This window comes from Engystomops pustulosus, chromosome 5, assembly GCF_040894005.1.
Source record: "Engystomops pustulosus chromosome 5, aEngPut4.maternal, whole genome shotgun sequence".
NCBI lineage: Eukaryota > Metazoa > Chordata > Amphibia > Anura > Leptodactylidae > Engystomops > Engystomops pustulosus.
In genome coordinates, this window is record NC_092415.1 from 90,921,036 (window position 1) to 90,936,911 (window position 15,876).

Sequence of the window (15,876 nt, forward strand, 5' to 3'; positions counted from 1 at the left end):
GTGACAGACAATAGGAGGAACATGGTGTCCGTGCTGCACCAAGAAAGGAAGGTCCGTGCGCCCTGCATGGCGCACGTGTTCAATCTGGTAGTCAACAAGTTCCTGAAGTCTTACACCCATCTGCAAGACATTCTAAAATGGCCAGGACACTGTGCACGCACTTCAGCCATTCTTACAAAGCCAAGCACACCCTCCTCGAGTTGCAGCGCCAGAAAGGCCTACCCCAACATAGTCTGATATGCGATGTTTCCAGCCGTTGGAATTTCAGCCTCCATATGTTAGACAGCCTGTATGAACATAGAAAAGCCATTAATGATTTTTTGATGCAAGCGGACCGTAGTACTCCCCTGTGTAACTTTGATGTGAGCCACTGGCAGCTCATGCGTGACACCTGCCGTTTGCTCAGGCCTTTTGAAGAGGCCACGTTATTTGTCAGTCGCCAGGACTGCGGGATGAATAACGTCATTCCACTGCTTCATGTCCTGGAACTCATGCTGCAAAATCTGTCTGGTCAGGGCACTGGAGAAGTGGAGACTAGATCTCATGGCCACATGAGTCCGCTGGGGGCTGAACTGGAGGAGGACATTGGAGCACAAGCAGAGTCTGGTGCAATTTGTGTTTTTTCTACGCATGTGACAGGAGAGGAGGAGAAGAAGCATCCGGAGGAGGTAGAAGACGAGGCAGATGACCCAGAAGCACCGTGGCAGTATACTGTAGATATGGAAATCGGGAGTCCCTCAGAGTCACTTGCGCAGATGGCCCGCAGCATGCTGCTTTGCCTAACTAGTGACAACCAAATAGTCAACATCCGGCATAGGGATGACTTTTGGCTCCTCGCTACCTGTCCAAAATGGGTGACTTTTTTCCTGCTGCTGAGAGGAAGGAAAAACTGGCATACTATAGAAAAATACTGAGCACACAGTTGGCCGCTGCCTATGTGCGCCATTGTCCATCCTCTGTCAGGTCTGACCGGGGATTCCTGGCAGTCATTGCTCACATACTACTACCACGGCTGCTGTGGGGAGCTGGGGGGGGGGAGTAGGAGCAGTAACAGTTCCATCAACAGCGACTTACGTCTGGATTCCTTAATGAGCAATTTCCTTCACCCGCCTAGTGAGGAGGGTAGCCGCCACCGGCAGCAGCAGCAGGAAATGAAGCAGGTGGTGGTCTACTTGGACAGCACCACCTGAGGTAGAGGATCCCATGGACTACTGGGCAGCCAAACTTAATGCGTGGCCGCAACTTGCGGCGTTTGCAGTAGAGAAGCTGTCCTGCCCGGCCAGTAGTGTGGCATCAGAGCGGGTGTTCAGTAAGGCAGGGGCCATCGTTACCCCCAGGAGAACCCGCTTGTCCACCCGTAATGTGGAGAGACTGACCTTTATCAAGATGACTCAGGCTTGGATCGGCCAGGATTTCTTCTCACCTAATGCATCAGATTAGAGCAGCCATGAAGCCTCCTCCAAACGCTGAGAAATGAGACGGGGTTCTAACTACCTGCATCAGCTACTATTCTGATGCTGCCACCCGCCTGATGCCACACATCTGCTGCTAGTTGCACCATCTGCCTCCTACCATCTTTACCAGGGACTGGAATTGTCCGCCACCTCCACACTATATCATGGTGCCACTCTGCAGGCTCCTGCTGCTTCTGATGCCACCTTCACACTATATCATTGTGCCACTCTGCGGGCTCCTGTTGCTGCTGCTTCTGATGCCGCCTTCACACTATATCATTGTGCCACTCTGTGGGCTCCTGCTGCTGCTGCTACTGATGCCACCTTCACACTATATCTTTGTGCCACTCTGCGGGCTCCTGCTGTTGCTGCTTCTGATGCCACCTTCACACTATATCATTGTGCCACTCTGCAGGCTCCTGCTGCTTCTGATGCCACCAACACACTATATCATTGTGCCACTCTGTGGGCTCCCCCTGCTGCTGCTGCTAGTGATGCCACCTTCACACTATATCATTGTGCCACTCTGCGGGCTCCTGCCACTGCTGCTTCTGATGCCACCTTCACACTATATCATTGTGCCACTCTGCGGGCTCCTGCTGCTACTGATGCCACCTTCACACTATATCATTGTGCCACTCTGCAGGCTCCTGCTGCTTCTGATGCCACCAACACACTATATCATTGTGCCACTCTGTGGGCTCCCCCTGCTGCTGCTGCTAGTGATGCCACCTTCACACTATATCATTGTGCCACTCTGCGGGCTCCTGCTGCTGCTGCTTCTGATGCCACCTTCACACTATATCATTGTGCCCCTCTGCGGGCTCCTGCTGCTTTTGATGCCACCAACACACTATATCATTGTGCCACTCTGCCGCTCTTGCTGCTTCTGATGCCACCTTCACACTATATCATTGTGCCACTCTGTGGGCTCCTCCTGCTGCTGCTGCTACTGATGCCACCTTCACACTATATCATTGTGCCACTCTGCGGGCTCCTGCTGCTTCTGATGCCACCAACACACTATATCATTGTGCCACTCTGTGGGCTCCCCCTGCTGCTGCTGCTACTGATGCAACCTTCACGCTATATCATTGTGCCACTCTGCGAGCTCCTGCTGCTGCTGCTTCTGATGCCACCTTCACACTATATCATTGTGCCACTCTGTGGGCTCCTCCTGCTGCTGCTGCTACTGATGCCACCTTCAAACTATATCATTGTGCCACTCTGCGGGCTCCTCCTGCTGCTGCTGCTACTGATGCCACCTTCACACTATATCATTGTGCCACTCTGCGGGCTCCTGCTGCTGCTTTTGATGCCACCAACACACTATATCATTGTGCCACTCTGCCACTCTTGCTGCTTCTGATGCCACCTTCACACTATATCATTGTGCCACTCTGCGGGCTCCTGCTGCTGCTTCTGATGCCACCTTCACACTATATCATTGTGCCACTCTGCGGGCTCCTCCTGCTGCTGCTGCTACTGATGCCACCAACGCACTATATCATTGTGCCACTCTGCAGGCTCCTGCTGCTTTTGATGCCACCAACACTATATCATTGTGCCACTCTGCCGCTCTTGTTGCTTCTGATGCCACCTTCACACTATATCATTGTGCCACTCTGTGGGCTCCTCCTGCTGCTGCTGCTTCTGATGCCACCTTCACATTATATCATTGTGCCACTCTGCGGGCTCCTGCTGCTTCTGATGCCACCAACACACTATATCATTGTGCCACTCTGCGGGCTCCTGCTGCTTCTGATGCCACCTTCACACTATATCATTGTGCCACTCTGCGGGCTCCTGCTGCTTCTGATGCCACCTTCACACTATATCATTGTGCTACTCTGCGGGCTCCTGCTGCTTCTGATGCCACCTTCACACTATATCATTGTGCCACTCTGCGGGCTCCTGCTGCTGCTTTTGATGCCACTAACACACTATATCATTGTGCCACGCTGCCACTCTTGCTCCTTCTGATGCCACCTTCACACTATATCATTGTGCCACTCTGCGGGCTCCTGCTGCCACCTTCACACTATATCATTGTGCCACTCTGCCGCTCTTGATGCTTCTTATGCCACCTTCACACTATATCATTATGCCACTCTGCGGGCTCCTGCTGCTGCTGATGCCACCAATGCACTATATCATTGTGCCACTCTGCGGGCTCCTGCTGTTGCTTTTGATGCCACCAACACACTATATCATTGTGCCACTCTGCGGGCTCCTGCTGCTGCTTTTGATGCCACCAACACACTATATCATTGTGCCACTCTGCCACTCTTGCTGCTTCTGATGCCACCTTCACACTATATCAATGTGCCACTCTGCGGGCTCCTGCTGCTTCTGATGCCACCTTCACACTATATCATTGTGCCACTCTGCGGGTTCCTGCTGCCACCTTCACACTATATCATTGTGCCACTCTGCAGCTCCTGCTGCTTCTGATGCCACCTTCACACTATATCATTGTTAGAATATAGTCCAGTCTAGAATGAGAAATGTGGACATTGGAGAAGTGCGAGTATTCTCTACTGGTGAGATTTGAGAGGCACCAAGAGTCAAAGAGCGAAAATTGGGACATTGGATCAGCTATGTTTATGGCTGCTCTATTGTCTTATGTGGCCAATGAGGAACTGACAAGATGTGGGGTCAGGGCCATGTTTAAATTGCCACCTAATGTCACAGTGGTCAAAGAATTGGTGAAAATGAATTGCAGTAATTCTGCAAAGAAAGGGTATTCGGCTGGTTAGGCGCATATACAGTAGGTTGATAAGTGAAAATGTATAGATATGTTCAAGTATATGTATCTGCCTTTAGGATCAAGAACTTTTTTGTGGATGGTGTATTGAAGAGTATTGTTCGTTCTGGATTTGTTAATATACAGTGCACAGATGCATTGCACTATCCATGGGGTTTTGAGAGTGTTTGGAGTTTGTTGTGTCCAATGAGTCTTTTGCAAAAGGACTATGTGTGGTTAGTACTGTTTAAGGTGCTTTAGAGCCCTTTTTCACGTAACAGGACAATGAAGCCCAGCAGTGTTCCAAAGGAGAATATAAAAGATGGAGAGCAGAACTAAGCGTGGGAGTACCTGTGATGCTATACCTGATGGCAGGAAGAGTGTACAGAGGTTGTAGATTGGGGAGAGTCCACTTGTCCCATTCCAGCCTCTGGGAGACAGGGAAATATTGCTTCAGGTTAAGGGGCCGTGCATCCCCCTAGTGAAAGGTGTAAAAACACATAAAGATAATAAACAGTAAGCCATTGTTGTCTAAAACCGGTCAGAGAGGAGTTATTGAGAGAGATTAGACATAGAGAGGTTATTAGGTAGCACAGAACATTGTCATAAAAATTCAGTCTCTGTTTCGGAGAAGGCGATCCCAAGCTGTGCCATTGACTACAAAGATGTGCTGTCTGCCATTCAGGGTTACCCTGAGTTTGGCTGGGTACAGCAGTTGGAGTCAGATGTTCTTTTCCATCAGGGTCTTGCAAAGGGTCAATAACATGTGCTTTTGTGCCGCTGAGTCCAAGAGATCATGTGTCACTATGATTCTATGGCCTTGTACCGCCAGGTTGGCCACTTTTCCTGAGGGTTGAAGAATGCCTTAATTGGTAAAGTAGTGGAAGAATTTAGCTATTGTCGGGCAATGGTCAGACATCTTACTACTCCCTTCCCAGGTTGTGTGCTCTTTCAATCAGAGGCACAGTGTGAACGGGATGCGCATATTTATACGTTTATATACACACAAACCATTTATATACTTACACATACAGTTCATGCACGCACGTTTATGCACAGATATACACACTTAAACATATAGTATATACACATCTTAAACATACATGGAGTACATATATGTCTTATACATACCCAGTGTCTATTTATCACATACACACATATAGTATATCACATATGTACACACATGTATATCATATAAACATCACATATACACACACATAAAGCAAATGCTCACATACATACAAAACCGTAATCGACATGCAGCAAACATATACATACAGTATATAAACACCACACACACAGCATATACACATCACATATACACACATATAGACCATATACATATTACATATACAGACATACACATACAGTACCATATACAGTCTTACGGAACATATACACAAATAAAGTGTGTACCTAGTAGAAAGCAGGAAGTAGATATTAGAGATTCCAATCATATCATTCTGATGTCCCCTGCCCCAAAATTTCTTATCTGAGCTGCTGTGTACCGAGAAAGATGTGCACTGTTATATAAATATTATGCTTTACAATGTGCAGCATAATATGTATAATGGTGCACAAGCTACAATCTTTAGTGTGTCAGGTAAGATGCCAGGGCCACTGACACTGCGGGCCCCATAGCAGCAGCTATTGTTGCTACTGCTGTAGTTATGCCATTGGTGAATGTTGTCAAGGTTCAATGCCTCCATGAGATCCGTTACTATGAATTAACAGAACAAAAATATGGTCAGATAAAACAATCAAACAGAGAACCCTGCTTGTGAGTCAATGAGGATGAAGAGATGACACCAGAGGTGATAATAGATGAAAATACTAAAACCATCTCATGAAGGGAACCTGTTGGCAGAAATTGACGATAAACTATTATCAGTATTTTAAAGTTCCAAATATGGACGGCACCCAAACTGTTTCTTACTATGAATACCAATTACTGTATATGAAGCACATAGTTTTACCTATCCCCTCACTGAGTCACAGTTAATATTCCAAGAACTATACAATGCATTCTATAGCATCTGGCATAAATAACAAAATATATATTTATTGGTTGCATTATATTTTTGTTTTGATAATTAAAGGTGAATATTTTTCTCTTTTTGTGGGTTATTTATCATTGGTTTTGCTGGGCTTTTTTGGTGTAAAAATGTAACTTTTCACTGCTAAAAAGTGGCACAGTACCACCACTTCATTATTCTGGCATAAACATAGAACTACTGCTAGCACAACACTGTACAAATCCAGATTCATGACTTGGGACTTTTTGAAAAAAAAATCCCAGACAGCAAGTATAGCATAAGAACATTTATTAAAGGACAAATGACACTTGTATGACAGGCGGTGGAGCTCCAAAGACAGACATAGAACTGTCCTAAGGAGCTAGCCTAATGATACATAACCCCCCTTTGTTTTAATTTTTTTTATTCTAATATACATACTAAATATAGACTTTATTGAAAAAGATTATACACGTTCTAAAAAAGTTTGTTGCTATGTTAGTTTGATACATGGCTAGTGTTGAACTATATGGCTTCCCTGTATAGCCAAACAGAACCATATTGAGTTACAGTAAAGGTCCATACACTTGCAATGGAACCCAACCACAGCTCTTTACAATGTGCATAATTTGCATTTTGTACTAGCTTGTATCTTTTCTTAAGAAATATTCTTAATACCATCTTCTCATTTTGTACTTTGCACTTATATGCTACTATGTTGCAGATGCAAGCACCATCTGTTATTAGAGAATCACAGCCCCTCCGTCTGTTACAATACAAATAGCTGTGTCACATATCAGAATAATGATCTGTATTCTTTACACAGAGTTTATGTGCATCAAAAAACATTTTCATAATAAATTAATGTGTTTTGTATTATATACAATATACGCATATTAATCAGTAACTACATGAAACATGAAGAATTTCTCTGGAATGGTTTATTCTTAGGAACATACTGTAGATTTTTCATCATCCAATTGTCATTGAAACCTAAAATCACTTTTTCTTTTGATGGTGTGATTAGTATACCGGTAAATCATTATAAAGTCCCCTTTGCTATGCTTTCCCTCCTACACTCTCATTTTGTCTGTAAAAAAAAATTAAATCAAGACTAATACTTACCCATTAATACTTCCCTCCTGCTTCTCCACTTCATCTTGATGTGCAGGCCGGGCTGCCATTATATGATGTCATTTTACCATGCTCCCTTCTCCTGGCAGCTGTACTAATGTGCCTGTAGCAGGAAGCACTTTGTAAGGATGTCACTGTGTCTCCTGCTTTACATAGTAGATATTTTCATATTTAGTGTAGATTGCTGCATAAGGTGTCATTTTTTATGTTTTCATTGATAACCTTTTTGGAACTTCACAAAAGTTTTGATTACTTTCTACAAATTAAAAAACATATTTTCTGACATTTTTTTTTTAAGATCTGACATTTTGGGATTTTTTTGTTTGTTATTTAATGTTATGTGTATTCTAGAGAAAGGGGCTGATTGGATATTTTTTACATTTTTATTTTTTTTAATCTATTTCTTGGCATGAGTGCTGGAGGTGGCACTCAGAGCCCTCCCTGTGGGAACCCAGGCCATTTCCCCAACACAGAATTGACCAGACAGGACTAAACATCTCATTCTGCAGTCCCAGGCAGCCCAAGGCATTCTCCACTGCGTGCTATACAATAGTGACACATTCAAGGTTGTCCAAGACTGCTGGAGGAGCGAGGAGGTGTGGACAGCGTTGGTTATTATTTGAGCGCCTATGGCAGGCTCATCATTTTTTCCTGTCATCCCTGATGGATTCTACAATGCTAATCCAAATGTCCATTCCTTCTTTCAACATATTGATGCTCTCAGGGCACTTATACAATTTAAAGCTGAGGCAGAGCAGTTAAAAAATATGTAACTGTTTAAATTGCCATGTTGAATGAAAACTGGGTTTCTGATTGTAGTTCGGGCACTTGTTGTCCAAAAGGTTCACCATCACTGCCCTAGGGCTTGAGCCGTAGTGGTCTAATTCATCATAAAATCTTATGAAATACCACTTTATTGCAGTATATTGCTAAAATGCTACTTCACTGCTAGGGTGTAATAGTGAACATTGAATGCCTTGGGACCTTGAGACTTTGGCTGTCATAATAACTGATTGCTGCCCCCCAATGTAAAGTTCACCGGAGAGGGTTGTTCTGAGTTTCTCATTTTAAAAAGGGCTCAGTCTGGCATTCCTCATCCTATATAGCCACACACCACTCAGCCTGGCCATTAACCCCGGGTGTTCTTTTCAACTGCAATATTTCCTTCAGTCCCTTCCTTAAACCACCAATTTTATGGACAAGCTCACTCCATCTGAAAGATTTTGTGGTGGAAATGGATCCATCAGACACCCCCTCTATGGCTTTCTCCTCAATCCTCCTGAACTGCCTTTCCCTCCTTTCATCCTTCAGTGGGAATCCGATTTGGGCCTGGACCTCACTCCAGAACAGAGAGGATAGGGCTCCTTTACTAAGGGTCCGAGGACCGCACTATCATCGGAATATCCGATGATTTCTGATGTGCGCCGAATTTAGAAGTTTTTTGGCACAGTCGGTTAGATTTTGGTGCATCAGCGCCGGCTTTCATGCAACAGAAATCGGGGGGCGTGGCCGTTGGACAACCCGACTGATTCGGACTAAGCGCAGGATTTATAATTCAAATTGTGTCGCAAGACATGCACTCACATACAGGAAGAAGGAGGTGAATTCCGGTGGACCCGAGTGGGGAAGCGACACATGCAGGATTTCGGGCGCACGATCTTAGTGAATTGTGGCAGACTTCATCCTTGTAGGACAACACACCTCGGGGATAGCGCAGGGACCAGATAATTAAATGTGCCCCATTGTATTTTCAAACTGACTCACAAATTATCTATTGGCTCTTGATATCAGGAGGTGAGAGTCAGGTAGGGCAAGACAAGGTATTGTGGTGCCCTATACAGACAATACAATGGAGCCCCTGCATAAATATTTGCTACATGACCATGCCACCATAACCAGGTATATTGCATATATAATAGTACAACCAGACATATTGCACTTATATTAAACCTTTAAGCTCCAGGGCATTTTCATTTTTTGAATTTCCATTTTCACTCCCCATCTTTAAAAATCCATAACTTTATTTATTTTAGGTTTTATTATGTTTTAATAAATTGAAATTAAAAAATGAAAACCTTTTGTACAAAAAAGTCCTAATTTTGCCGTATTATGACACTAATAGCTTTTTATACAGCAACGGCATGTTTTTTTTTGTCTTGAATAATGGTATAAATGCGAATGACAATCATAATATGTTTTCTCTGTATAAATGAATCATAAAAATAGACATGGTTTTCTCATTTGCATAGCCCATTTAAGCTGTTACAAACCAAAGACAGATGTCATCCCTGCGTGTCTGATCCTCCGTCCCATACACACGCACAGCAACTCAGCAATAATCTAATAAGTACTGTCACCTTTAGCACAAGGTTGAGTGATATAGTTAGTACTCTGTTTTCCCAAGTCTGGTATTCCTCTATACTCACACTGATCAGTTCCTCTTTATCTACTCCCATTCACACAAGGTCTTTTCTGTGAAATAATGACATGTAAACAGGTTATTTATCTTATCTTTTTTTTATTGTTTTATTGTTATCTTATCTTCTGTTGTCTGGAGTCCATTTGAATACTCAAATACTCGGTTTACACACAGATTAGTCATACCAGCCTACATTATATCAATCTATTTTTAATGGGGACAGTTGCTCATATTATGGAAAACATGTTCCTCTTTTAAACTTTCCTGTTAAAGGTGTATTCCCATTTTGACATTTACATTTAATTAATCTGTTTGTTTCTTTGTGCACTTCAGCAGTGGTGGTCGTATCCAAGGACAACTGTCTAAGGGACAACATGGCTACATATAGATGAATTGAGTTATGCTACATTCACACATACATATGGGGGAAGTATTTATGGCGTACATATACCTCCCCCATAGCCAGCAATGGGTGCACGACGCAGTACGGGAGTGGTACTGTGCAGCACACGTTCGGCACCGTACCATAGCCGGGAGAAAGATATGATGTGTCCTATCTTTCCCTGTAATATGGCACAGTGCGCCATATATCACTATGCAGAGGGCCGGGTGGCGCTCACCCCCTCCTCCTCCCCCGGGCGCCGGCATATGCCCGCCGCACTACAGCACGGCGGGTACACATCAGTCTGAATGTAACCTTAGAAGTAAATGTCCAGTTAGTAAAACCCCTTTAAATTGTCATAAAAATAAGAATTATGTCACCTGCCTAAAACCTGACCAATTAGGATGTTTTTGGGAGAAGCAAAGACACAAAGTCACTATAATACAGAAAATACATCAATGCAGAGAAAAAAATATCTCTGCTCATGCATTCAGATTCTAAAATTGATCTGAATGGTGCCCAAATTTAAACAAATGTAAAAAGTAAAGAAAATGTAAATTGCAAAACTATTTACTTATGACCTTATTTCTTGCCACCTCACCCATTATTTATATTCTCTGGCTTTTGATGTGTCCGTCTATGGAATCCCAAAACTGCTTAGAGTATGAGAGAGTAGAGGCGCAGGTTCAAGGGATGCATAAATAGCAGTCACACCTCAACCCTGGCGTCATTTCTGTCATGTATAAAGCCAGTATTCTAAATATAATAACAAGAAAATGAGCCAAGAGCTCTAGCTTTGCTATACAGTATGAAATAGATGTAACATGATGGTAGGTGATATCTATAGGTGAATAATAGATGTGGGTTAACAGTAAAAATTGTATAACCATGATGTTATGTCTTACTGTGCATTCTGTGTCTCTCGCTGACCCATAGACATGTCACTGAGAGCTTACAACCTAGTGAACTGGAATATAGAAGAAAAAATTGATGGCTTGCTGTCAGCAGAAATGTAAACAATGAGGTCTGAACTACAGCTTGCTGCTCTATTGTATTCAACAAGATCCACATATATCCCATGCCCCATCAGGAGGACCTAGGGAAATAACAGTATGAATAGGCTCAGCCAACATGCACCAATGTGACATTTCGAGGGACATCATCAGTTTGTACAGTTCCAGCTAAAGCTTTCTTGATATCAGTATATCAAGATATATATTATGATATCTGCTTGAAAAATCCAGATAGCTGTTGCTATGCACCTTTTCAAAAAAGGTCTATTTTTTATAATCTCATCATTTGTATGGAAAAAAAACACATCAAGGAATTCTACATAATTCTCGGTAATATTACTAGTGAACTCTGCATCCCATGCATTTTTGTTAATCTCCTCAATAAATTTATTAGCTTCTTCAAGGCTCCCGTTCCAAATAATAAATATATTGTCTATATATTGTTTGTACAATATTCAGTTGTGGAACAATTTGTGTTAGAAATGACTTGTCCCAATGATGATGTGCTAACATACATGTTTGCGAAAATGGGACCAAACTGTGCGGTCATAATGGATAGATTGGCTGTGAGAGAGTTGATACCAAAGATTATTGGCCTAACTGGGGTATTATTAATATGCTAATATACCTTGCACCTTAGGATATGAGCATTTTTTTAATAAGTATACAATGTTTGGACCCTTCTCCCAACAATGAGTATAAGGGTTCTTTAAAGGTAGTGGGGCGGGTCTTATTTGAGTTTGATGTAAAACTCTGTATCGGATAAAAGTCTAAGTGATTATTTAACCTAATCAGTTCTATTTAAAACCACAATCCCACCCTTCTTTTCATCTTTATAACCAATTCTTCTCTTGAGGCTAGATTTTTTAGAGCGATTCTTTCCTTATGAGGCAAATTATTTTGGGGGGTGGGAAGTTTATGTTTGGTTATATAATATTTGATTATTTGAAATTTAAGGACTAGGCAATGGGTCATTTTGTGGCCCATCTCCTAGCCGCAGCGTGCGTCTGTCTTGCACCATTGGTATTCTTTGAATAAAGTGAAGATTTACCCATATGTCAGAGAGTGCTGTTTTCTTTGTAAGGATTATTGCATATGTTACTGTTCCACATGCACCCGACGCTTAGTCGCTTGCTCCAGTGATTTAGAGGGTCTCCTATCATTGGGGTTTACTGAAGGTACTGCTGGTTCTTTATTTCTTCTGGATTTTCATATAGTTACAGTGAACCCAAAGGATGAGTAGCAGCCTTCCTTTCACCTCTTCTAAACGGAGAAAGGTATGTTAAAAAAAAACACAAAATAATAACCTCTTTTTGTAAATAAAGTTCAATTAGGAAATCTCATCCATATGGTAATCAGTCACCCTACATATTTCCCTTCTATGCAATTTTAAGATAAATATAACCTTTAAAAAAGTTACAAACTACTAAAAAAGTATAATCTGTAATATAGACACAGCTTTACAAAAAATCACCCATTAAAAATAGCCCAAAAGAAGATGTGCAGTATGAAATGGACCAGACACAGAGAACACAACAATCCAAAACGCATGTTTTTAAATAATAGTAAATCAGTTACCAAAGTCATAAAAATAACTCTATAAATATATCAACAAAAAAACACAACTAAATGAACGAAGCACAAAATTTACATTTATGTTGATCATGCTACATTTGATAAAATGATTTTTTCTCTTTATCTGCTGTATAATATTAAATAAATATATCTGAACCAAATGGAAGGTCTTAATAGTAGACAGGATGATTATCATGATGTTCTCCTGAAATTAGTTGATATAGACCCAGAATAGCACTATTGATTGATACCTTCTTCTGCTATCTCTTCTAGGCTACACTAGTGGAAAATGCCTTTAAAGCTGAAAGAGTATTTTTGGCCTATGCTTCCCAGCACCAGCAGCCCCCAGAGGTAAGATACACTGATATAGCCACTTGTGGTGCAATTAGCAATGTTTTAGTAATCCATTGCCCCCTTAAGTCTCCTATCCACTTGAGATAGCTGTTGGATGAATGTTTATTTGCATGGTAGATATCTCTCTTGACTCCCTCATGCACATCCCAGAGGTGTCTTACCTCCAAAGAAAACAGTATCAACCAATATGCAAACTGTATCAATTGTATTTTTTACTTTTTACCCCCACAGTTTAATCTGTGCTTCATATCCAGGTAAAATGGGATACCACTGCATATATTCCTTATGCCATTTTGTCCATAGCTTTGACATGCATTATTCTTGGATTGTGATATCACTGTGTGTATTATTATAGAATGCTGTGCAATTACCCTTGGTTATCATGCAATTATTGGTTATTAATGACAAACAGTGTTTCTGGGACATTTTGGTCCCCTGGTCCGTTGTCAAACATACTGAAGTCTGTATGGTGTTTTGTAAGAGGACTCTCTGTGTAAAAGTACTGCTGCAAGTTGTGTGTAGCATGTAGTGTAACGCTTTACTATTACACAGAGCGCTAACAGAGGGGAAAATCTGTGTTATTGGGTTAACAGGTAGATGAATAATAGAAAACCTAATGGTACATAATCAGACTTAGTCGCACTAACCAGCGTGGTCCCACAGAGGTCTGGCTCTCTTCTTTCTCAAATTTTAATAAATGACCTCATAGAACAGTGGTGGCAAACCTTTTTGAGACCGAGTGCCCAAACTACAACAAAGACCCACTTATTTATCGCAAAGTGCCAACACAGAAATTCAATTTGTGATTCAAACTCCCTTCTCTGTCAGTTTTCATTGATACCAGCACTCTGAGGACACCAATAAAGCAGAAAATAGTCCCAGGTACAGCTGTCGCTTTAAAATAGCTCTGTGCACAGCAAGTCCTGGGCTCGGGGACTGCAGGAATATACCTGGAGTCCTCTCAAGTGAGGGCCTGAGTGCCCACAGAAAGGGCTCCGAGTGCCACCTCTGGCACCAGTGCCATAGGTTAGCCATCACTGTCATAGAGGGTTTACAGAGTACAATTTCATTCTAAATTTTCCTAGTGGTCTATTCCAAGGAATTTCATTGTTTAGCAAGAGATAGTGACTAGATAGCAAGAGATAGTGGAAGAGAATAAAACAGATTAATATTATAAAAAGTTTATCTCTGGTCCCATTACACAATTCATTTAAAAAAATATTTGACCTGAATTGCATCAATAAATAACCATAGATATATTTCCATCTGCCATTTTCAGTATAGTTCAGTAAACAACAGGTGAAGTGGAAATATATGGTGGTTTCATTAAGTACTGCCAAAGCTAATGGCTAAATCTACAGTCTTTGTTAAACTGAAACAGGAAAACTAACCATTAGTTTATCAAAACACAAAGCGATGAGGAAAACTAATGAAGATGACAGCATATGTGCAAATGGGTTAATTCTGTCATTCAGCTGTCTAGACTATTTGCTTTAGCAATGTAAAGCTATGAATGAACCATTGAGTCACAGCTAAGGCATGGAAGCTTTGCACAGATTCATAGACAGTGGACTGGAGACTCAGAGGATTTGCTCTACTGTTCAATGTCATACAAGGTGACTTCATCTTGTATTTTAAAATGCAAAAATAACCTCTGCTTTATATATGCCACTAAATATGTATGGAACTCCCAGTCTTTAGGATTCATGCTGCGTCTGTTCTCTGGAACCCCAGAAAAGCTTAGATTAATTCTGCAGTTTAAAGCATTCCCTAAAAGAATGGACTAGCACTTTTCCTGATCTCACACTTCCCCTTTAATCCACACTCTCTATATTATCCATTAAAACCTTATATTTTGATTATTATGATGATTTTTTTTATGAGAAAACAATAGCTATCCAGATATTTTCAAAATTTATCTTTAACTAATTTATCTTACTTTAATTGTATCCCCAGCCAAATTTTTTTGGTCTCTTTGGATTTTAAAAATGTTGGATTCTCATAAGAACCAGGATTAACAATAAAACTTAATTGCAGACACATTTGATAACTGCTATAGCTGATTATTGTAGCCTAGGGCTAAAGTACAGTAAATTACCAACATCCAGAGGTTCGTTTGTAACTAGGGGTTGTGTGTAAGTCGAGTGTTCTTAAGTAGGGAACTGCCTGTATCTGAATAATCCATGGAGCTATTCCCTTGTCCCTTTTTAGAATACAGGACGTCATCTCACATACTTTGCTGATTCTCATTATTTCCTCATTATTTGTTCCACACATCTTGGTGGGTTAACCACGGATCTTCTGTGGATGTACAGCAGGCTTGCCATAACCTTTGTGTTTCCTCATGTAATCCCCAGCAGAATTGTTTTTTAAGATCATTTTTGAATTCCTAATTGTTCATTATGCTAATGGCAGTTCAAACGACATTGGAAGTTTGAGCAATTCCTAACCTTCTTCTACACGTTCTAGCTGCTTGCACGGACTGATTTATAAAGTGATTTTCTCAATAATTATCATGATAGGTGATTCAATCTCTGGGACAGTGATCAGGAGAACAAGAACTTACAAATAAATTAACATCTTTGCATTTCCTTTTGTGAAATGGTGAAAGTCCCATTCACATGTTCCATGTAATGGTACCTTCAGACCCTTGTTCTCCTGATGGAGAAACTTATTCCATATTTTGCACAAGTGGCTGGAGTCGGAAAGTCCCTCCAACAAAATATATCTGACAAAGAGCTTTTAGTAACTTTTATTGAATACTTTGTTTTTATGTACTGATTC

The 15,876-nt window shown here is 41.5% G+C and overlaps 1 protein-coding gene across 1 annotated transcript in view; it reads left to right on the plus strand.

Annotated features, from left to right (window-relative positions):
- The window catches only part of CAP2 (cyclase associated actin cytoskeleton regulatory protein 2), a 98,715-nt gene that overhangs the window by 13,849 nt on the left and 68,990 nt on the right, over nucleotides 1-15,876 (plus strand). The window contains exon 4 of the mRNA XM_072152649.1: nucleotides 13,012-13,089. Within this exon, the coding sequence (XP_072008750.1) occupies nucleotides 13,012-13,089 (78 nt within the window). The remainder of the gene's footprint in view (nucleotides 1-13,011; nucleotides 13,090-15,876) is intronic.